At 46.4% G+C, this 23,449-nt stretch overlaps 2 protein-coding genes and 1 pseudogene across 4 annotated transcripts in view; 1 reads left to right on the top strand and 2 right to left on the bottom strand.

The window, feature by feature from the left end:
- Positions 1-2,599: 2,599 nt before the first annotated feature.
- LOC104846370 (sterile alpha motif domain-containing protein 1-like) lies at positions 2,600-3,380 on the bottom strand. Its single transcript, XM_010595338.1, has 2 exons — positions 2,948-3,380; positions 2,600-2,841 (listed from the first exon to the last, which is right to left on the bottom strand). Exons 1-2 carry the CDS (start codon positions 3,378-3,380, stop codon positions 2,600-2,602), a joined length of 675 nt encoding a protein of 224 aa, XP_010593640.1.
- A 522-nt stretch (positions 3,381-3,902) lies between these two features.
- The window catches only part of MAN1C1 (mannosidase alpha class 1C member 1), a 174,844-nt gene continuing 155,297 nt past the window's right edge, over positions 3,903-23,449 (top strand). The window contains exon 1 of one of the 3 annotated variants that reach the window (XM_064281496.1): positions 3,903-4,697. In XM_064281496.1, the coding sequence (XP_064137566.1) occupies positions 4,158-4,697 (540 nt within the window). In that variant the 5' untranslated portion in view covers positions 3,903-4,157. The remainder of the gene's footprint in view (positions 4,698-23,449) is intronic. The other 2 variants (XM_064281497.1, XM_003415400.4) reach the window with 2 other exon arrangements.
- Positions 14,718-15,875, bottom strand: LOC100671866 (adenosine 5'-monophosphoramidase HINT2-like; annotated as a pseudogene).

Consider the following 23,449-nt stretch of genomic DNA (forward strand, 5'->3'; position numbering starts at 1 on the left):
GAAGAACATTAATATACCATGGACTGCCAGAAAAAGGAGCAAATTGTCTTGGAAAAAGTACAGCCAGAATGCTCTTTAGAAGCAAGGATAGTGAGACTCCATCTTACGTACTTTGGATATGTTATCAGGAGAGACCAGTCCCTGGAGAAGGACATCATGTTTGGTAAGGCAGAGGGTCAGCGAAGAAGAGGAAGACCCTCAGTGAGATGGACTGGCACAGTAGCTGCACCAGTGGACTCAAACGTTAATGATTGTGAGGATGGCACAGGACCGGGCAATGTTTTGTTCTGTTGTACGTAGGGTCACTATGAGTCGGAACCCACTCAGAGGCACCTAACAACAATAACAACCTCATCGTTTTGTACTGAAAAATAAATGAGGCAATGTTTTTGGCACATAGAAAAAATGTTAGGTCATTATTGTTCCCTTCCCAGACCCTCAGTTTCTTCATCTGTGAAATGGGCATCCTCTCACTCATTTATGCATTCATTTACTCAACAAACACAATGCCTGGGTGCAAGGCTTTGTGGTTAAGACCTAGGGCAATTAAAGAGTTGATTAAGCCACGTCCCTGCCATGAGGAACTGTCTGCTCTTAGACAGCACGTTAATAGTAAAAATCCAGCAGAAGAAGAGCCACAGAATGTGTGAGGTCTATGGGGGTCCTGAGGTGTGACGGTGAGGAGCTCTCCTAGGGTTTCTGTGAGCTCGCTAGGGAGGTTGTAAAAGGTTATATGGTATCACCAATTCTGTGTAATCACATTCACCAACACTACATCAGTTTGAAATAAAGTTGCTCCCTGTGGGCTCTGGTTTTTATAGTCGGGGCCTGTGAAATGCATGTCAGTTCTGCTGCAGCCAGACTTTCTACCCTGGCTCACCAAGCATGCCAGAGACTGGCTGGAGTGTTGGAATCATGGTGCTAATCCAGTTCAGATAGGCATTTTGTCCTGAGACCCAGCCTTGCCTTCCTCCCCTTCTCCTGGGTCTTCCATTCCCAGGGGACTAAACAGTGATTCCCTTACAGTCTCAATGTAGAATAACATGGACAGTGCCTCCAATGAATGGTAGGTCCCTGCCTAGTTTCCAAACACAAGCCTGCTCCTTCCCCAGGTGGGAACCAATGAAGAAACACTTGGGCATTGGGGGACTCAGGAGAGGCCAGGTCTCTGGGCTCCTGCATCCGAGTGGGTCACATGCTTTTCTCTGATGTTCACAGTTGGCTCCAGGGAAATGACTCCTGCCAACCAAACTCATGAGAGACTGAAACTCCTGCCTTAGAACTTTTCATTTAAATTGGGTGTATTTATGGGATTTAAAGAGAACCCTGGTGAAACAGTGATTAAGAGCTTGGCTGCTAAATAAAAAGGTCAGCAGTTCGAATCTACTGGCCATTCATTGGAAGCCCTATGGGGCAGTTCTACTCTGTCCTGTAGGGTCTCAATGAGTCTGAATTGACTCAACAGCAATAGGGTATTCATATCCAGTGAGTAAGGTATTTACACCTAGTGCAGTCTTTTGCCTTTTGTTTTTAATTGAAAGAAATTTACAGGCCAGGGCTATTTAAATACCAGGGGAGGGTCTGCTATCAGTGCTCTGGCCAGGGAAGGAGGGCAGCCTGAGTCCCAGTGGCCCATCTGCAGTAGGCCTCAGGGAAGAATCAAGATTTACGAGGTGAGAGCCTGGCTGGGCCGCTTCTTCTGTCGGGAAAGGGCTCCCTGCAGTATCTTCTGTCTCCTCAACGCTGCATTTCATTTTAAATTGCAGCTGAAAGCAGATATTTTCCCTCATGCCTATTACACCTCTTAATTTGTCTCTCCCTCTGCTGTTATTTGTCTCTATAAAGTATTTTGCATGAAAGACCCACACAGCACAATGTTGCTTTGCCCTGGGATAGGTTTAACAGGATGAGAAGACGCCGGGAGGCTTAGGTTCAACGAGGAAGGTGTGGGGGCCTTGGGTGGAGACACACGTGTCCGAGAACATATACCTGCCAGTGTGTACATGTGTATGCTTTGGATGGTATCTGTTGTCTGACAGTGTCTGTGGGTATGTGTGTGCACATGTCAGTATTTGTACACATATATATACGTGTCTGTATATTTCTGTATAATCACTTCGGTATCCATACCTGAAGTATTTTTGTGCAAGCACAGAGCCTCACACCACTTTGTGTGCATGTCTACCTATGCACAGGAGTACAAGCATGCACACAGGCATGGAGGCGCATAAGCGCCAGGTGATGTGTGCGTTCCTCCGTGCCCACGCCCAAGGTTCCCTCTCTCTCCTTGCCCTCTCAAGGCTGGGGTTACCCTGTCCCTGCCCCCGTCCCCCAGCTGCCCTGGCCCATTTTGGGGTTATGGGAAACGGAAGGCAGAGCACTGGTCTGCGGGAGACCATGGAAACACTGTCTTAGCCCGGCCCAGCGGCGGCCACAGCTCCCTGGCTTGGCTCCAGCCACACCCCTCCCTCACGGTCCCCTATAGAAGCCCCCTCCCACCCCCGTGGCTCCCACGGAAGCTCTGGAGACCCCTGGACAGCCCCCAGGAGCGCGGCCCACAGCTATCTATACCGGGCAGGCCCTGAAGGGGTAAGAGAGGTCACCCAACGATTGGCAGAGACCTCCTGGCGAGCCCTGTCCCCTGCCCCCTCTGAGTGACCAACAAGCAGAGCTGGGCAGGCGGTGGTGGGAGGGGGGTCTTGGTCGCTCCCAGTCCAGCGAACGCGGGGCAGTAACCAATGGGCGACTGCGGCCCAACGGGGATCCCTTGTAGGCAGCCAATGACCTCGCTCCGCTCTCCCCCCCCACCCTCGCCAGCCCCGCGCAGCTGGACCATTGGTGCTGGTGGAATGGGGGGGAGTGTGCGCAGCGCTGGCCCTTTGGGGTGGGGCGTGGCTTGAAGTGCCGTCCCCCCTCCCCACCCTCGCTCATCCTCCGCACCCCCTACCCTCCCGCACGAGGCCATTGGCCTGGCTGCGGCGCCGCGGGGTGGGCGTGGCCGGAGGGCGTGGCCCGGTGGGAGGCGGGGCCGTCCGAGCTGTCGCAGTGATAGCCCGAGCGGGCGGCCGCGGCGGAGGCGTCCAGGCGGGTGTGCGCGCGTGTGGGGCGCAGGCTCGGCGGCGGCGGCGGCGGCTCAGCCTGCAGCGGCGGCGGCGGCCCGTCTGGAGTGGCCGTTGCGAGGGGGCCAGCTGCGGCGGGGGAGGCGCAGTCCGGGCTGCGCGCTCCGCAGAGCCGGCGGGGGCCGGGAACAGGTGATCCCAGCGGGAGCCCCGAGCCCCGCCGAGTTGGCGGGGCGGCAGCCGGCGCTCCCGGGCGCAGCTGCCGCCGTCAGCCGCGGCTCGAAGCGGACGGCGTCCGGCTCCGGACTTGGGCTCGGGCATCCCTCAGCTCCGGGGGGGCCCGGCAAGCCCCCTGCCCCGCGGGCTCGGCAGCGCCTGCTCCCGCTCCCCGGCGCCCGCCCCGCGCCGGAGCAAAGTTGTGGAGCAAACGGGTCCCGATAGCCGAGCCCGGGCGCTGTCGCGACCCGGCCGGGGCGGCGCGCTCTCGGAGCGGGGGGACACGCTAGCCCCGCCACCGCCTGGCCCCGAGCCGGCCTCCTCTGGAAACTGCTTCTGAGGCTGAAACTTTGGAAGCCGCCGAGCGCGGGAGGGAGGCCGAGGGGCTGAGGACAGCTCGGCGCGGGGGACTAGGACACTGCCCGGCCCGGGCCTGCGGGCGCCCCTCCGCGCCGACAGCCTGGGCGCTGCGGACGGCATGTGACGGCCCCGGCGGTGGCCGCAGCGCGGGAAGGCGCGGGCCTCGCAGGCCGGCCGTGTGGGGAGGGGCTGCGCGGCGGCCGGCAGAGAGGCTGCAGCGCGCGGCCGGCCGTTGCGGGCCCGGGCCCCGAGCCGTGCCGCCCGGCTCGCCCGGGCCCCGCTGAGGCCGCTGCGCCCCTGCCTCTTCGCAGGAGGACTCGTTGCAAACTCCGGGAACTTCGGGGGGCAGTCCGAGAAGCGGCGAAACTCTCCGGCTTGGCAGCTCTGCTCGCGGGCCCCCACCCCGGGCGGCGCCCCCCAGCGCCCTCCACTCGCCCAGCCTCTGCTTGCACGTGCCTGAGCTCTGAGGACCACAGAGGCCCTGGACGGAGCTGACTGCCTTCAGGCCCGTGCCAGGCCACGATGCTCATGAGGAAAGTGCCCGGCTTCGTCCCAGCCTCTTCGTGGGGGCTGCGGCTGCCGCAGAAGTTCCTTTTCCTTCTCTTCCTTTCTGGCCTGGTCACCCTGTGCTTCGGGGCCCTTTTCCTGCTGCCCCATTCCTCTCGCCTCAAGCGCCTCTTCTTGGCCCCGCGGACGAAGCAGCCCGGCCTGGAGGTGGTGCCTGATGTCGCTGGCCACCCTCCGGTCCAAGAGCAGGAGCCGCCTCCCAACCCGGCCCCTGCCGCGCCGGCCGCGGGAGAGGACGACCCCAGCAACCGTGCCAATCAACTCCGCAGGAATGGGTGGCCGCGGCGCACCCGCCCCACCAGGCCCCGGGAGGAGGCCACAGCGGCTCGGGGCAACAGCATCGCAGCCCTCAGGCCCCGGGAGAGGAGCGTCCCGTTTAGCTTTGACTTCAATGCTTTCCAGAGTCGTCTCCACCACCCGGTGCTGGGGACGAGACCCGACGAAAGTAAGGAGCACCAGAGCCGAGTGCATGCCCAGAAGGAGAAAATTAAGGAGGTAAGGATACCCCCTCCAAAAACAAACCAAAAAAAAAAAAAAAAAAACCCTCCAAAACCCATAACACCGACAACAAAAACTAACCCCTTGTGTTTCCACCCATTTCTACCGGCCCTAGTCATACCTGGACCCTGGTCCACCCTAGCCCTCCAGGCACAGTCTACACGCTCTTTCTTTTCCCAAACTTTGCACCTTCTCATCTTCCCTGTGCACTTTCTCAGCACCCAGTTCAGTTAATCATCCCCAGTCCTGACCATGGCAGCCCAGACCCTGGACCAGCTTCCCTCTACGCCCTGACTCTGGTCTTTCCTGCCCAGTCCCCAGCTCCCTGGTGGGCTCCAGTCTCCATTCCTTTTTGTCCTGGAGGTCCTGGTGAGACTGGAGTTCTGGTCCCTTAATCCGCACCATCTCTACTTGCATTTGTATACTGGGAGTCACTGGCCACATTCCTTCTCACTGCTTGTCCTTGTGTCCTAACTCCTGAAACCCCTTAGGACCTGCTACCTAGAAACCCAGGGTTTGGGGGGTATTTGGTGTCCTGCAAGTATTTTGTCATCTAGCCGGCAACCTACACACCAGAGGATATTGTGCATTCTTGCTGTTTCTATTAAGGTTTGGAACACTTGTACATAATTGCATGTGATGCAGGAAGCAGTGATCAATAAAGCGGTGGTAAAGAACACTGGTGGCGCAGTGGTTAAAGTACTTGGCTGCTAACCAGAAGGTCAGCAGTTCAAACCCACCAGCCGCTCCACAGGAGAAAGACATGGCAGTCTGCTTCCATAAAGATTTACAGCCTTAGAAACCCTATGGGGCAGTTCTACTCTGTCCTATAGGGTCACTATGAGTCAGAAATGACTCAACGGCAGTGGGTTTGGTGTTTTGGTTTAATGTTACAGAAGCTCTGAGGTTATTGGGTTAATGAAGCAGGCCTTGGGCTTGTTCCCTGTAGCGACTGGACCAGGGAGGGGTTTAGAAGAATGACTTTGAGTCTGAGTCTTAGTTTAAGAAAACGGAAACAAAGGCATCCTAGCCATGGCTTGAAGACCATTGCCAGGTCGCCACCGGTGACTAAATATTCTGCCTGACCACTGTGAGAGCTGCCTGTGTGAGGTTTGTGCCTAGCAATGCAGAGGGGGCTGCAGTGACACCCCCAGGCCACAAGGGGGCTGTGGGCAAGCAGTGGGCTGGGGTCTCCTCCCTAGAAAAGAGATGAGGCTCCCCCTTCTCCACAGACCCAGAAAGGGCTGGTTCTGTCTGTACTTCTTGGTTTACTGAAAAGGAGTCAGCAGATCTGCCTTGATTTCTAGGGAGAACAGCAGCAAGGGTTAGGACCCACCCTGCCAAGACCTTCTTGGAGCTGGTGTAGAATTTGGCTGTCCCTTTTTCCTTGTCCAGGCTGTGTTCCAGGACATGGCCTCTACTTCTTATTTCTGCTGTTACTGAGCCCTTCTGTGCTAAGCCCTGTTTAGAGACTCTTAACTAGCGATCACAGGGCAAGTCAAGAAGGAAGTCACAAAGAAGCCGAGTCCTTCTTATCCGTGTGTGTCTGTGTGTGTGAGCACGCAAGTGTACATGTTCTCAGGTTCCAGATTCTTGTTGAAATCTCAGAGGTTAATTGAAGGCTGAAACTTGCAATAGCTAGGGGGAGGGGACCTGTTTTCCCCTTTCTGTTAAGGAACTTTGTTATTTAATACTCATCTGGACCACCTGCAGCTCCCCTTCTCAAAGCCACCTTGAGCACAGTAGCCCATTCAGCCATTCTGGACCTCCTAGGAGGGCAGTAACTCTCACTGAAATTACATATAAATTATATGCATCGGTTTTTCATGGGCTGTCCGGAGCTGCCATCAGATATTCAGGAGGATCTCTGGAAGGCTTAAGAATTAGCTCCTGTCCTCCTCAGAAGAGGTGCCTTGTGACCCGTTTCTGAAAGCCTTGGGCTGGAAGCAGTGGCAGGGAGGGTGGACTGGCTACTAGGAACTTGGCTTTGCCCATCTGTGTAAGGACAACCTCCTTTGCCAGCAGAGGCTGCAGGTGGTGACTTGCAGCAGTGGCTGGGGGTTGGTGAGTGGTATGGAGGCTCAGTGCTTTGCAGGAGACTCTGCTTAACATGGCCGGTGGAGGTCTATGTTGGTTGCCAGGTGTCTGGATCTTTCTAACTGGCGTTCCCTTGTACCTATGTTAGTAGATAGAAGCATTCTTTTATACATCTGCAGTTGGTGTTCAGTGTCTGAAGCCCCCACCTGGAAGACCGTTGTTGTTGTCGTTAGCTGCAGTCAGGTCAGCCCCTAACTTGCAGCAACCCCATGCATAGCGGAATGAAATGCTAACTGGTCTTGCACCACCCTCACGATTGGTTGCGGAGAGTACCCTTTTGATCCATAGGATTTTCAATGACTAATTTTCAGAAGCAGATCACCGGACCTTTCTTCCTAGTCTGCTGAAACCTGCTCAGCCTCGTAGCAATACACAAGCCTCCAGTGACAGATGGGTGGTAGCCGAACATGAGGTACAGTGGCCAGGAATCGAACCCAGGTCTCCCACATGGAAGGTGAGAATTCTACCAGTGAACCCTCACTGTCCCTGATTTTAAGCTCTTTAGAATGGAGGGGTGCTGGGACATATACACTATTGTGTTTTAAAGCTTCTCATCTCCTTAGACTTCTTGAGCTTGACCTTCTCCCAGATAACGTGAAAAATGTGGGGCAGATTTTTTAGTTTAGCCGTTAATGCAGAGTTACCTTCCCGGGTGGCCCACCTGATGAGGAATGCCCCGACTGCTGCTGGAGGATGTTGTTCCGTTCTTCTCATGTAAACTCCTATCTGTGTCCTGCCCAGGAGTGGAACGTTTTAGAGTGGTGCCTGTTTTCACAAAAATGACTGTTGTTTTCCTCTCTGGTTTATTTCCAGACGTGGATTGATTAGGCCCAGGGAGCAGAGGGGAGTTAACATCAGATAAAACAGGCCCAGCACTTGTAAGATGAGGTTTTTAAAGTGAAAGTAAACATCAAGAGAGAATCAGAGAGGGTGATAAATGAGAGTGTATGAAGACTGGACACTCGGGCTCTAGGTCAGCGAAGTATGTTTATGAACATTCTAGTTTGAGAGATGGACATGGCACAAGACCTGTGCTGATAAGATGGGCTGGAGGGGTGTGTTCTGGGTGTACGCGTATCAGGAAACAATCTAGAACCAACTTTTTCTCCTCACTTCAGGACTTTGGAACCTTGGAGGAGGCAGTGTGTTAGAAAGCGGAGACCCAGAACATGAGTGCAAATCTCCGCTCAGCCATCAACTGGCTGACTGTAGACAGCCACTTCCTCTCCCTCCTGGACCCTCATTTTTTTCTTCTGAAAAATGAGATGAAGGAGGGAGAGAATAGAGTAGGGGCTATGGCCAGGTTTTAGAACTCAGCAGCTTCATGACCTGAGAGGCTTTTAAAAGTTGCAGTAATTTTCCAATTGCAGGTCTGCTTTGAAGGGAGCAGGGAGGTGGCACCCACGGGTAAAATCTTTTATGCCTGGGTAGCAGGCATCTGGAAGTTGGTGGCACAGTGGTTAAGAGCTTGGCTGCTAATCAAAAGGTCAGCAGTTCAAATCCACCAGCCACTCCTTGGAAACCCTATGGGGCAGCTCTACTCTGTCCTATAGGTTTGATAGCATTGGGTTTGGGTATTTTTGGAGGTTGCCCTGTGACTTGGCAGGAAGGGCCCAGCTCTTGCCCTCTGTGCCTGCTGCCTTAAGCCTCCAGGATATCGCTGGTTATGATATGTGACCATGTCTGAATAAGTCATCTTGGCAAATGATCTTTGCTCTCCATTAATGGCCTGGTTCGTTAGTCAAGTGTGGTTTCTCTGTATGTCTGATTTATTGTCGCTGGTGCCAGGGACAGGTATGAAAATTAAAAGGTGTTGTGTTCCTTGTAGCATGTGAATCTGAGCCGGTGAGTTGTTCAGGATAATTAATATTAGGAACACCTCAGATTTAAGTAGATTTCAATAGCTCTGTTCGAGTTGCAAATCCTTTGAAGAGCTTTCTTCTACCCTGTCCTTCAGCTTCTTTGCTTCAGTTTCCCTCTTGCCCTGCTCTACAATACCTTTCATGTAAATGGGAAGACAAACCTATCATGACTGTACAGGTTCTTTGGGAGACCTTTATATCCTAAGCCCAGCCACAAACCTCATTCTTCTTCCTTAGAACTGAGTGCTGCAGGTAGGGAGAAGCTTGGAACTTGTCCCCACCCGGGGATACAACTTAGCCCCCACACAGTTGGTTGGGCTTCTCTGTTTTCATCTTGAGTTGTACCATCATTTGGGGGAATTACGGTAGGTATTTTATAGGCATTCCAGGAGCAATTGCTTTTCAGGCCTCACGTTCTTAACTCTATCTTTAATGTTAGGGCTAGAAACAAATAGAACGATGACTTTTAAAAGTCAGCTGCTTATTTCACAGTAAAGTTAGCAGGGGGGCAAGAATATAGATTCCCTGGCAGTTTCTAGAGGACTGATTTACACCTGAGCAAGAGAAATGCCTTTTCTCTAGCTTTCCCCGAAGACTGATCCATTACTCTACCAAAAATAAATATTGTGATATATATCAAGCATACTTTGCTCAAAGAGACTTACATCTTTTCTCTTATTGAAAAAAATAAATCAGGCTAACGGGTTGTAAAGCCCTGTGCAGGGAACCTGTTCGGTAATCTTGGTGGGTGCCCAGTCTCATGGGTATGGACTCTGGCTTGGGGAAGGTTCTGGCTTCTGCATCCTAAGTGGAGTCTGTTTGGGGAGGTGTTGGGAGCTTTCAGAAATTCTCCCGTCCTGCCTTGCTTTTGTTGGCCTGGGAATGATGGACACAGGATTCAGGAGAGTGCCTTCGGTGAGTTCATGCATATTTATTACTTTACTTTAAAACAGGGCTACACGTGGAGCAGGGATGAGTATCCTGAACCAAGGATAAATAACCAATTATTATGATTCCAGTTCTGTGCACCTGTGATCTAGAAACACCAGACTCATCTAAACAATAAGCCCTGGTTGTTGATTTCCCACCACCCTGAGATCAAAGCCTGAAGTACAGGTGTTTGTATAATTTTGGAAAAAGATACAGCAGACTTTGTTAACCCTGTTTTTCCATGCCAGATGATGGTAAGAAACCATATTGGAGATCCCTCAAGGAATTCTGAAGACTCAGGGATAGAAGTCTAGATAGTTCCCTCTCTCCTTCCTTCCTTCATTGCCCCCTACACTCCCTCCCACTCAGGGGGGCTGGCCCATAGCCAAGGGCTATGCATCCCAGAGTTGATGCAGCCAAGATTGCTGTAGGTCAGACCTGCTTTGGTGTCTCCACACCCAAAGACAAGAGGAGGGCCAAGGCCACAGTCACAGTGTGTGGTCTCAGTGTGGTGGCCCAGTCAAAGGCGTGTTCTCCCTTAATAGGACTGGATTCTGAGATTTGGGGTGATAGCTCCCCAGGTTAGGTAGGCGGAGTTGCAACAGCTCTTACTCTCACAGGGGCTGAGTTTGTCTCTTAGCTTTGGATCTTCATTAATTAAAGGCAGTTGTCCATTTATCTCAGTGCAGTACCTTTAGTGGTAACCTTTACAGAAGAAACTTTGGCATATCGATTAGCACGCTCTTTAATAGATGAGTAATAGTTGTGCTTTTATGTGGACGTTCAGAGTCAGCTGCTCCACAGGTGAGTCTTCTAGGCAAACAGTTTTCGCCTAATAGCACCTGTTTTCAGTGGCTGAATAATGTGAGATTTTGCCCTCTCCCCCTACCGCTGGCTCCTTCTCTCTCTTTTTTTTTTAATTGTGGTTTAAATGAAAGTTTACAATTCAAATCAGTTTCTCATACAAAAACTTACACACACATTGTTATATGACCCTAGTTTCTCTCTCTACAATGTGACAGCACACTCCTTCTCTCTACCCTGTATTTCCAGTGTCCATTCAACCAGCTCCTGTTCCCCTCTGCCTTCTCATCTCACCTCCAGACAGGAGATGCCCACATAGTCTCATGTGTCTACTTGAGCTAAGAAGCACACTCCTTAACAGTATCATTTTATGTCTTATAGTCCAGCTTAATCTTTGTCTGAAGAGTTGGCTTTGGGAATAGTTTTAGTTTGGGACTAACAAAGAGTCCGGGGGCCATGATTTCCAGTCTCAGTCAGACCATTAAGTCTGGTCTTTGTACTAGAATTTGAGGTCTGCACCCCACTTTTCTCCTGCACCATCAGGGATTCTCTGTTTATTCCTTGTCAGGGCAGTCATTGGTGGTAGCCAGGCACCATCTAGTTCTTCTGGTCTCAGGCTGATGGAGTCTCTGGTTTATGTGGACTTTTCTTTCTCTTGGGCTCATATTTTCCTTGTATCTTTGGTGTTCTTCATTCTCCTTTGCTCCAGGTGGGTTGAGACCAACTGATGCATCTTAGATGGCCACGTACTTGCTAGCTTTTAAGACCCCAGATGCCCCTGGCTCCTTCTTAAGCATCATTTGTTGTCATATGCCATGGAGCTGATTTTGACTCAAAACCTGTTGCCACTGAGTCTATTCTGACTCATAGCGGCCCTATAGAACAGGATAGAACTGCCTTATAGGGTTTCCAAGGCTCTAATCTTTATGGCCCCCATGCGTCTATCAGTTTGTCATACTGTGGGGGCTCGTATGTTGCTATGATGCTGGAAGCTATGCCACCAGTATTCAGATACCAACAGGGTCACCCATGGTGGACAGGTTTCAGCTGAGCTTCCAGACAAGACAGTCTAGGAAGAAAAGACTCGGCAGTCTACTTATGAAAAGAATTAGCCAGCAAAAACCTTATGAATCGCAGCAGAACACTGTCTGATATAGTGCTGGAAAATGAGCCTCCCAGGTTGGAAGACACTCAAAAGACGACTGGGAGAGAGCTGCCTCCTCAAAGTAGAATCGACCTTAATGATGTGGATGGAGGCAAGCTTTTGGGACCTTCATTTGCTGATGCGGCAAGACTCAAAATGAGAAGAAACAGCTGCAAACAGCCGTTAATAATTGGAACCTAGAATGTATGAAGTATGAATCTAGGAAAATTGGAAATCATAAAAAATGAAATGTAACACGTAAACATTGATATCCTAGGCATTAGTGAGCTAAAATGGACTGGTATTCACCACTTTGAATCAGACAATCATATTGTCTGCTATGCTGGGAATGACAACTTGAAGAGGAATGGTATTGCATTCATCAACAAAAAGAACATTTCAAGATCTATCCTGAAGTACAGTGCTGTCAGTGATAGGATAATATCCGTACACCTATAAGGAAGACCAGTTAATACAACTATGATGCAAATTTACACACCAGCCACTAAGGCCAAAGATGAAGAAATTGATTTTTACCAGCATCTGCAGTCTGGAATTGATCAAACATGCAATCAGGATGCATTGATAATTACCGATGATTGGAATGTGAAAGTTGGAAAGAAAGAAGAAGGGTCGGTAGTTGGAAAATATGGTCTTGGTGATAGAAATCATGTCGGAGATCGCACGATAGAATTTTGCAAGCCCAACAACTTCTTCATTGCAAATACCTTTTTTCACCAGCATAAACGGTGACTACACAATGGACCTTCCCAGATGGAATACAAAGGAATCAAATCGACTACATCTGTGGACAGAGACGATGGAAAAGCTCAATATCATCAGTCAGGACAAGGCCAGGGGCTGACTGTGGAACAGACCATCAGTTGCTCATATGAAAGGTTGTAGAAACTGAAGAAATCTAGAACAAGTCCACAAGAGCCAAAGTAGGACCTTGAGTATATCCCACCTGAATTTAGAGGCCGTCTCAAAAATAGATTTGACGCCTTGAACACCAGTGACCGAAGACCAGAAGAGTTGTGGAATGACATCAAGGACATCGTGCATGAAAAAAGCAAGAGGTCACTAAAAAGACAAGGAAGAAAGAAAAGACCAAAATGGATGTCAGAAGAGACTCTGAAACTTGCTCTTAAACACTGACCAGTGAAAGCAAAGAGAAGAAGTAATGAAATAAAGAAGATTTCAAAGGATGGCCTGAGAAGACAAAATATTATAATGACATGTGCAAAGAGCTGGAGACAGAAAACCAAAAGGGAAGAGCACGCTGTGCATTTCTCAGGCTAAAAGAACTGAAGAAAAAATTCAAGCCTGAAGTTGTAATAGTGAAGGATTCTATGGGGAAAATATTAAATGACGCAGGAAGCATCAAAAGAAGGTGGAAGGGAATACACAGAGTTATTATACAAAAAAGACTTGGTGGAGATTCAGCCATTTCAAGAGGTAGCATATGATCAGGAACTGATGGTACTGAAGGAAGAATCCCAGGCTGCACTGAAGGTATTGGTGAGAAACAAGGCTCTGGGAATTGATGGAATATCAACTGAGATGTTTCAACAAACGGATACAGTGCTGGAAGTGCTCACTTGTCTAAGCCCAGAAATTTGGAAGACAGCTACCTGGCCAACCGAGTGGAAGAGATTCACATTTATGCCTATTCCCAAGAAAGACGATCCAACCGAATGCGGAAATTATCAAGCAATATCATTAATGTCACACTCAAGCAAATTTTTGCTGAGGATCATTCAAAAGCGGCTGCAGCAATATATCAACAGAGAGCTGCCAGAAATTCAGGCCGGATTCAGAAGAGGATGTAGAACCAGGGATATCATTGCTGATGTCAGATGGATCCTGGCTGAAAGCAGAGAATACCAGAAAGATGTTTACCTGTGTTTTATTGATTATGCAAAGGCATTCGACTGTGTGGATCATAACAAATTATGAATAACACTGGGAAGGATGGGAATTCCAGAACACTTAACTGTGCTCATGAGGGAACTGTACATACATGAAGAAGCAGTTGTTCCTACAGAACAAGGGGATACTGCATGGTTTAAAGTCAGGAAAAGTGTGAGTCAGGGTTGTGTTCTTTCACCATACCTATTCAGTCTGTATGCTGAGCAAATAATACAAGAAGCTGGACTATATGAAGAAGAGTGGGCATCAGGACTGGAGGAAGACTCATTAACAACCTGCGTTATGCAGATGACACAACTTCGCTTGCTGAAAGTGAGGAGGATTTGAAGCACTCACTGATGAAGATCAAAGACTACAGCCTTCCGTATGGATTACACCTCAACAGAAGAAAAACAAAAATCCTCACAACTGGACCAATAAGCAACATCATGATAAATGGAGAAAGGATTGAAGTTGTCAAGGATTTCATTTTACTTGGATCCACAATCAACAGCCATGGAAGCAGCAGTCAAGAAATCAAAAGACACATTGCATTGGGCAAATCTGCTGCAAAGGACCCCTTTTAAGTGTTGAAAAGTGAAGAAGTCACCTTGAAGACTACAGTGCACCTGACCCAAGCCATGGTGTTTTCAATCTCCCCATATGCATGCGAAGCCGGACAATGAATGAGGAAGGCCGAAGAATTGACACCTTTGAATTGTGATGTTGGCAAAGAATATTGAATATACCATGGACTGCCAAAAGAACAAGCAAATCTGCCTTGGAAGAAGTACAACCACAATGCTCCTTAGAAGCAGGAATGACGAGACTGCATCTTACATACTTGGGATATATTGTCAGGAGGGATCAGTCCCTGGAGGAGGACATTATGCTTGGTAAAGTACAGGGTCAGGGGAAAAGAGGAAGACCCTCAACAAGATGAATTGGCACAGTGGCTGCAACAGTGGGCTCAAGCATAACAATGATTGTGAGCATGGCACAGGACCAGGCAGTGTTTCATTCTGTGGTGCATAGGGTCACTATGAGTTGGAATTGAGTCGTCCATCGTCGGCACCTAACAACAACAAGGATGCATAAAGCTGCTGTGAACATCTTATATATACATGTTTGTTTAGGCATATGTTTTCATTTCTTTTGTGTAAATACCTAGGAGTAGATAGAATCGCTGGCTCATAGCATAGGCATGTGTTTAACTTTATAAGAAACTGCACACACTTTTCCCAAGTAGTTAGAACATATATTCCTATTAGCAATGTGTGAGAGTTCCATGTCCTTGACAACTCTTGCTATTTGTCAAGCTTTTGCGTTTTAGCCATTCTGTGCAGTGTGTAGTAATATATCATTGTGGTTTTAATTTGTATTTCTCTGTCAACTAATGATATTGAGCATCTTTCTTGTGCTTGTTTACCATTTGTATATCTTCTTTTGAAATGTCTGTTCAAATCTTTTGTCCTCCCCTTTTTAAAATTGGGCTGTTTATTGTCATCCTGTTGAATTGTAGGAATCATCATATATTCTGGATATAAGTTTTATCAGAGATATATATCTATATCTATCTCAAATACTTGCCCCCAGTCCGTGGCTTGCCTTTTCAATTTCTTACTGGTGTTGTTTAAAGAGAAGTTTTTAATTTTTATGAAGTTCAGTGCATCAGTATTTTCTTTTGTGGTTAGTACTTTCTGTGTCCATTCTAAAATATCTTTGCCTGCCCCCCATGATCATGAAGATAGTTTCCTTTTTATTTTTATTTTATTGCTTTTCAAAGCTGTAGGAGAGGTTTACTGACATCACAGGGTCCTTTTTCCTCTTCCCCATCCAAACATTCAGGCCTGACATCCTTGGTCAGTGGTTTCAACCTGGAGGCCACAGGAGCTGTTGGCCCCCAAGTATGCGAATGTACAGGTAATATACAGATTGTGCTTCCAGCTTCCCATCATTGATCACAAGGCAGTATCCATCTGCCAGGCCCTCATCCTGTGCTATTTTCTTGGCCACAAGGAGGAGGTATCCTAGAAGCTGCTGATCTTCCTCTTCAGACTGGCTAATCCAAGGAATGGGTTTCTTAGGAATAACCAGGATGTGCACAGGAGCCTGAGGGGCCACATCATGGAACACAAGACACTGATGGTCCTCATATAGAATGTCACCTGGGAGGCTTCAGTCTAGGATTCGGGAGAAGATGGTTGGGGCTGCTCCCCCAGGGGCTGCCTGCTGAGCCTTGGCCACTTCATTCCCATCAGTCACACCTGCACCTCCTCAGACCTGCACCCCCCGCGACCCGCCATCTGCCACAATCCTGCCCGGGGCACGCAGCCCCGCAGCCAGCACAGTGGCCACCGCCATCTTCCCCCAGCCACTGCGGGAACTTTTGGATAATTTCCTTTTTAATTTCAGAAGATCTATAGTTTTAGTTTTTACGTTTAAATCTATCATCTACTTCAAATTAATTTTTATGTATGATGTGAGGTAAGGAGCGAGGTTCATTATTTTCCACATCTATATCCAATTGCTTACCACTACTTGTTCAATAGATTTTCCTTTCCCTCACTGAATTGCTTTGATGCTTTTGTCAAATTAATTGACCATATATATGTGGTTCTATTTCTGGACCCTATTCTGTTCTATAGATTTATCCTTATGCTAATGCCACACTGTCTTGATTACTGTATCTTTATAATACGTCTTGAAAACAGGGTGATTCCTTCATCTTTGAAACTATTTTTCAAAATCGCTTTGGCTATCATAGGTCCTTTGTGTTGGTCTGTGTTTGAGGTCAATCTTGTCAGTTTCTATAAAAAATCCTACTGTGATTTTTTTTTGATTTGCCTTAATCTATAAATCAAATTGAAGAGAATTGACATTTTAACGATTTTGAGTCTTTCAGTCTACGTATGCGGTATCTCACTCCATTTATTTTTTAATTTCTCCTGACCGTGTTTTAGAGTTTTTGATGCAGAGGGCTTGAACACCTTTTATTAAATATATCTCTAACTATGTTTTTATGCTGTCATAATGGCATTATTTAAATTTTTATTTTCCAGTTGTTGTTAGTACATAGAAATGCAGTAGATTTTTGCATATTGACTCTATACCAAGTGGCCTTGTCAAATTCATTTATTATATTTTTTGTAAACTAGTTAGGATCCAGTATGTATATAATCATGTTGTCTAGAAATAAAGACAGCTTTACTTTTTCCTTTCTAATTGGTATGCCTTTTATTTCTTTTTCCTGTTTCATGACACTGGCTAGGACTTCCAGTACCCTGTTGAGTAGAAGCAGAGAGATCTGACATATTTGCGTTGTTTCTGATCTCAAGTGAAAAGTATTCAGCCTTTCACCATTAAGTATGATCTTAGCTGTAGGGTTTTTGTAAATGCCTTTTATTATTGACGAAGTTCCCATCTTTTCATAATCTGCTGAGAGTTTTTATTGGGAATGGGATTGGATTTTGTCAAATGCTTTTTCTGTGTCTATGGAGATAATCATATGGTTTTCCTCTTTAATTCTGTTAATGTGGTAAATCATATTTATTTTTTTAAGGTAAATCAAATGTGCATTTGATTTGCTAATATTGTGTTAAGAATTTTCGTGTCTATATTCATGAGAGATACTGTCCTGTAGTTTTTTTTTTGTGTGTGTGTGTGTGTGTGTGTGTGTGTGTGTGTGTGTGTGTGTGGAACCGTCGTCTGGTTTTTGGTATCAGGGTTATGCTGGTCTCATAAAATGAGCTGAAAAAGTTCCCTTTTCTATTTTCTGAGAGTTTATGTGACACTGATATTGTCTCTTTCTTAAATGTTTAATAGAATCCTATGTCTCTAGGTAGAGAGGATATTTTTTGTGTATGAGTTTTAAATTAAGAATTCAATTACCCTAACAGGTACGGAGCCCTGGTGGCATAGTGGTAAAGAGCTTGGCTGCTAATCCAAAGGTCAGCAGTTTGAATCCACTGACCACTCTTTGGAAACTTTATGGGGCAGTTCTACTCTGTTCTATAGGATCACTGTGAGTCAGAATTGACGCCATGGCAGTATTTTTTTTTTTTAGTCATATGACCTTTGTCCTTGATTCCTGAGAGATGAATCTAAACCATTGGAATTTTCTTGGTAATTAAAGTGACTTTGTTCTCTCAACTTCTAGAACACACCTGGGGGGTTATGGTAATGGGTAGAAGCTGGCCTGGCCAAAAAGACCACCATGTGGCCTGATATCAGCCAGGGCTTCAAACCAGTTAGTCTCAGTTCAAACCTTTGCCGAGAATTTGCATTTCCACTCCCGATATACTGAATCAGAATCTATATTTTAATAAGATGTCCAGGTGATTCTTATGTACGCACAAGAGTTCTTGTAGACCCCCAAGTGATTCTTATGTACACATAAGAATTCTGATGGATCCCCAGGCGATTCTTATGTACGCATAAGTATTCTAATAGATTCCAAATGATTCATATGTACACATGAGAATTCTTACAGATCCCCAGGCAATTCTTTTGTATGCATTAGAATTCTTATAGATCCCAGATGATTCTTATGTACACATAAAAATTCTTACAAATCCTCAGGTGATTCTCATATATGCATAAGAATATCACCTGGGTATCTTGTTAAAATGTAGATTCTGATCCAGTATATATGGGGCAGAAATGCAAATTCTCAGCAGAGGTTTGAACCAGAACAAATTGGTTCAAAGCCCTAATATCAGGTGACCTCAGGGAAGGGAAGAAGGTTGATCTAATCAATCAACTATGTAATGAAACCAATAAGGCTGTGTTGATGCACGTGGGAGGGTAGTGTGCCATTTGGCACATGGGAGCTCCATGCTGGGAACCCTCCTAGACCCCATCCTATGCATTTCTTCATTTGTATCCTTTTTTTCCTACAATAAGCCTGTAATTGTACATATTGCACCTTCTGTGAGTTTTGTGAGTTGTTCCAGCGAATTATCAAACCAAAAGGAGTAGGGGGAGCCAGCAGATCAGAAGTGAGGGAGTCAAGGGGAACTCTTGAACTTGTGACTGACATCCTAAAGGAATAGAAGGAAACCCCAAATTTGTAGCCAGCAGGTCAAAAGTGAGGGTGTCCTGTGGACTTCCAAACTTGTGGCTGTCATCTGCCTATTTGGCAGTGTGAAGGACAGTGACTTTTTAACTTGAAATCTGACCTAGCTCTCGGTGCTAGGGTCAGAGAAGTGCCGCACGGGAAGCTGGTGTCAGAGCTGAACAGAGAAGTAAAAAATGGAGATTTGTTATATCCTCATAGTTGAGAACAGAATAGCAGGACTCTGAGATTTCCACATGATGCACCTATCTTCAAGTTCACTCATCTTTTCTTCTTTAGTGTCTGTCTTAGGCTGCGTTCTCTAGAGAAGCAAAACCAATGAAGAATATACATACATATATATACACACACGTATGTATGTGTGTGTATATATGTGTGTGTGTATATATGTGTACACACACATACATATGTATATATAGAGAGAGAAAGATTTATTTCAAGGAAATGGCTCATGTGGTTGCAGAGTCTGGCAGTTCCTAAGTCTGTGGGTCAGGCATCAGGCTAGAGGCTTCTTCTGACTCATGTAGCTGATGAACCCAAGATCGGCAGGTCAGAGGGCAGGCTGCTGGCTCACAGGCTGCAGATGCTGACAGATCCCAAGATCAACAGGCAATATGGCAGGCTGCTGGTTCAAGTCCTAAGAACCAAAGGTCGGATGATAACAAGCTGGATGCAGGATTCAGAGCGAGCAAAAGCCAGCAAGTTTTGCCAGAACATCCATATATATTGGATGTAGGCCACACCTCTGAGGACACTCCTCTTACAATTGATTGTCTGATCACATCATGGAGGTGATTACATTATATCACAAACTGGAGGATAGCTGCATCATTCCATAACTGCCAAACTACATCATCACATAACTGCCAAACTATATTATTATATAACTGCCAAACCACTGAGAATCATGGCCCAACCAAGTTGACATACAACCTTAACCATCACAGTGTCCAATATAATGTTAAGCCCGACCAGTGATTTTTTTAATTTCATGTATTTTTTTTTTTTTATCTCTAGAATTTAGACCTTTTAAATTGTTATTGTTTCTCTGGTATTTCCCATCTATTTGCTTGTTTTCATCTTTTCCTTCTCCTAAAACCCTTATAGTAGTTTTTAAAAAGTCTTTGTTTGCTATTTCCAACGTCTGTGTCATCATTGGGTCTGTCTGTATTGACTTTTTTCTCCTGATTGTGTTGTCGTTGTTGTTAGGTGCCGTAAAGTCTGTTCCAATTCATAGTCACCCTGTGTACAACAGAACAAAACACTGCCCAGTCCTGCTCCATCCTCATGATCATTGTTATGCTTGAGCCCATTGTTGCAGCCACTTTTCTCAACCCATCTTGTTGAGGGTCTTCCTCTTTTTCACTGACCCTCTACCTTACCAAGCATGATGACCTTCTCCCAGGACTGGTCCTTCCTGCTAACATGTCCAAAGTATGTAAGGCAAAGTCTCGCCATCCTCCCTTCTAAGGAGCGTTCTCGCTGTACTTCTTCCAGGACAGATTTGTTTGTTCTTCTGGTTATGGGTCACAATTTCTTATGCTGAACATTATAGATCCTGCTTTTTCGAGATACGGGATTCATTTGCTTTGTCTATTAGGCTGTTAGCTGTGGCTTCTTATAGCTTTCAGGATACCTGTGTCTGGCTGCTTTATTCTCCAGTTGTCATATCTTGCTCTTTTCTAACTTGCAGTTGGTTAGGAAACCATTTAATCTAGCTTGTTAACATTATATGTAAATGACAAAGAAGCAGCTTCGAATAGGTCTCTAAAGACTCCTGAATCAAATACATGAACTTTAATGTACAGATTTTAGCTTAGTTTAGCTATTTAAAGACTCTTACTTATTTTTTGTAATTGGCATTGGATGAGTAAAACGTAACTATGTTGAAACAGTGTCGAGGATAGAGAAAACATTTCTCAAAAGGGCTCCTAATTTCTGATTGATATCATCTTAAATTATTTGTGCATTGTTGCTCACCTGCTTTTAGGTATTAGAGGAAGGAACCTTTCTTGGTATTTGTGATGTTCCAGCAGCCTCTATTAGAGCTACTTTCCTCTCAGGATTTTATAATCTGTCAAATATTTCCTCTTGGCTCTTTACCTTAAGTCTAATGACTACTTTTTAAAACTTGCTTTGTAAATCCCCACATTAAGAAAGAATGAAGTGCTTATGTAGGCCAGATTGCTGAATTACTGATAATCTAAACCAAACCTGTTGCCACTGAGTCAATTCTGACTCACAGCAACCCTATAGGACAGAAAAGAACTGTCCCATTGGGTTTCCAAGGCTGTAATCTTTACAGAAGCAAACTGCTGCATCTTTCTTCCATGGAGCGGCTGGCGGGTTTATACTCAGACCTTTTAGTTAGCAGCCAAGTGCTTTCACCACTGCGCCACCAGGGCTCCCTTTACTGATCATAAAAGGGGGAAAAAAAAAACCAAACCCATTGCCACTGAGGTGATCCCAACTCATAGTGATCCGGTAGGACGGAGTAGAACTGCCCCATAGAGTTTCCAAGGAGCAGCTGGTGGATTTGAACTGCTGACCTTTATAGCAGCCGTAGCCCTTAACCACTGCGCCACCAGGGCTCCTTGCTGATCATAGGGAGGCTTAATATACATGACTGAAGGAATCTCCAAGGTGCATTCTGTGAGATGTAATCTCTTATCTCCCCTCATTCGGGGAAGCTGGAAGTGAAGTAAATGTTGTATCTCTTTGTAATGGCTGTCTTTAGTTTCATTTGTCTCCTTTTGGGTGGTGGAGGCTGTTGAATAAAATCTTATTTAAGACCCCTCCCTCCCACTCCCACCCCTGGAATGAGCTCTTCAGAAGTTAAACCTAAACTTTGCCAAGTAGATGCTGATCTCAAGGGAAGACATCCCAGCACCTTTTTTGTTTTTCTGCACTTGTGTTCTTGACCTAAATCAGCAAATCTTCCTCCTTTTCAACTCTCCCAGAAGCCATTCTCCGCCTCTGTCACATACCTTGCAGAGCTCTGGAGTAGTCTTGGTTTTTAATTATAAGACTCAGTGGAGAAAGAAGGCTTTAGTTTCTTGTTTTTAGAACTGGACCTTTTAGAAAACAGCCTATAAAAAATATAATCAATTTTGCTACTTCGGAGTATAAAGAAACCTTTTATAGAGAAAGCTTCGTGTTTTGGCAGAAAAAGAGCAGCTCAGTCTAGAGACTTCTAGCAGTCGTGATGCAGGCCTTCTTGGGTGTATAATTATGTGAGGGGTAGAGACCTCCCTGATCCATTCTCCCAGGTGGTCTTGCGTAGTAGCCTCCCTAGAAGCATGCAGGAATGTCTGTGTCTGATTATTGATCCTTGAGTAGCTACAGATGGTACCAGAGTGGCGTCAGTCCAGGTGGGGCTAAGGCAGACAAACAGCATTAGACATTTCCTGTGATTAGGCGCTGTATTGGATTAAAGTGTAATAAGATTTTCTCTGGTCTGAGTAAAGTGCTCTTAAACTTGGCACCAGTGGGAGCAGGACTCCAGCTTGTCAGCCCTGTAATTTGAAGTCTACTCGCTTGTTAGAAAAGGAGTTTCTGGCTCTCTGGCCTCTGTATCACCCGTTGTTGCTTGTTTTTTAAAATAATTTTATTGTGGTAAGATATATATTGGAAACCCTGGTGGCATACTGGTTAAGTGCTATGGCTAACCAAAGGGTCGGCAGTTCGAATCCAACAGGTGCTCCTTGGAAACTCTATGGGGCAGTTCTACTCTGTCCTATAGTGTCGCTATGAGTTGGAATCGACTCAACGGCACTGGGTTTGGTTTTTTGATTGGTTTAAGATATGTATAACAAAAAAATTGCCATTTTAATCATCATTAAGGGTACAATTCAGTGACATTAAATATATTTGCCATATTGTGCAACCCTTACCACTATCTATGGCTGAAAGTTTTTCATCACCCGTGAAAGAAACTCGGTGCCCCATAAGCCATAACTCCCCATTTCTTTCTCTTATCCGCCCTTGGTAGCCACTGTTTAAATTTTGTCTCTAGGCGTTTGCCTATTTTGGATATTTCATGTAAGTGGGATCATATAATATTTGTCTTTTTGTGTCTGACTTATTTCACTTGTTAGCTGCTGTCGAATTAGCCCCGTGACTTATGGTGACCCCGTGCATGATGGGATCAGACCATTGTGATCCATAGGGCTTTCATTGGCTGATTTTTTTGTGAGTAGATTGACAGACCTTTCTTCCTATTCTGCTTTAGCTGAAAGCTCAACTGAAATTTGTTCAGCATCATAACAACACACGAGCCTCCACTGACAGGTGGCTGTGCTGAGGGGCACTGGCTGGGAACTGAACCCCTGGGTCTCCTGCGTGGGAGGGGAGAACTCTACCACTGAACCACCACTGCTCTCGTTATTTCACCTAGTGTAATGTTTGGAAGGTTCCTTCATGTCCTACCATGATCAGAACTTCATTTCTCTTTATGGTTGACTAGTATTCCTTTGTATGGATTCACCATACTTTGTTAATCCATTCATTTGCTGACACTTGGATTGTTTCCACCTTTTAGCTACTGGGAGTAATTCTGCAATGAACATGAGTGTGCAAGTATGTCTGAGTCCTTGCGTGCAAGTCTTTTGGGTACATACCAGGGTGGACTTGCTGGTTACATGGTAGTTGTATGTTTAACTTACTGAGGAACCACAGACTGTTTTCCACAGCAGCCGCACCGATTTACTTTCCTGCCACCAATGGATGAGTGTTCCAATTTCTCCACATCCTTGCCAACACTCATTATTTTCCATGCGCCCCCCTGCCCCAACGATAATAGCCTTCCTAGTGGGTGTGAATCGCCTGTTGTTTTTTAAATGTAAGAGTTTCCAAGGAGTCTGCTTTGAAGGAGGGTGGAGTGGGGCTCAGTTGGGCCAATGCCTGTACCCTTCGGTACAGATCA

This window comes from Loxodonta africana, chromosome 3 (genome assembly GCF_030014295.1).
Source record: "Loxodonta africana isolate mLoxAfr1 chromosome 3, mLoxAfr1.hap2, whole genome shotgun sequence".
In the NCBI taxonomy this organism is placed as follows: Eukaryota; Metazoa; Chordata; class Mammalia; order Proboscidea; family Elephantidae; genus Loxodonta; species Loxodonta africana.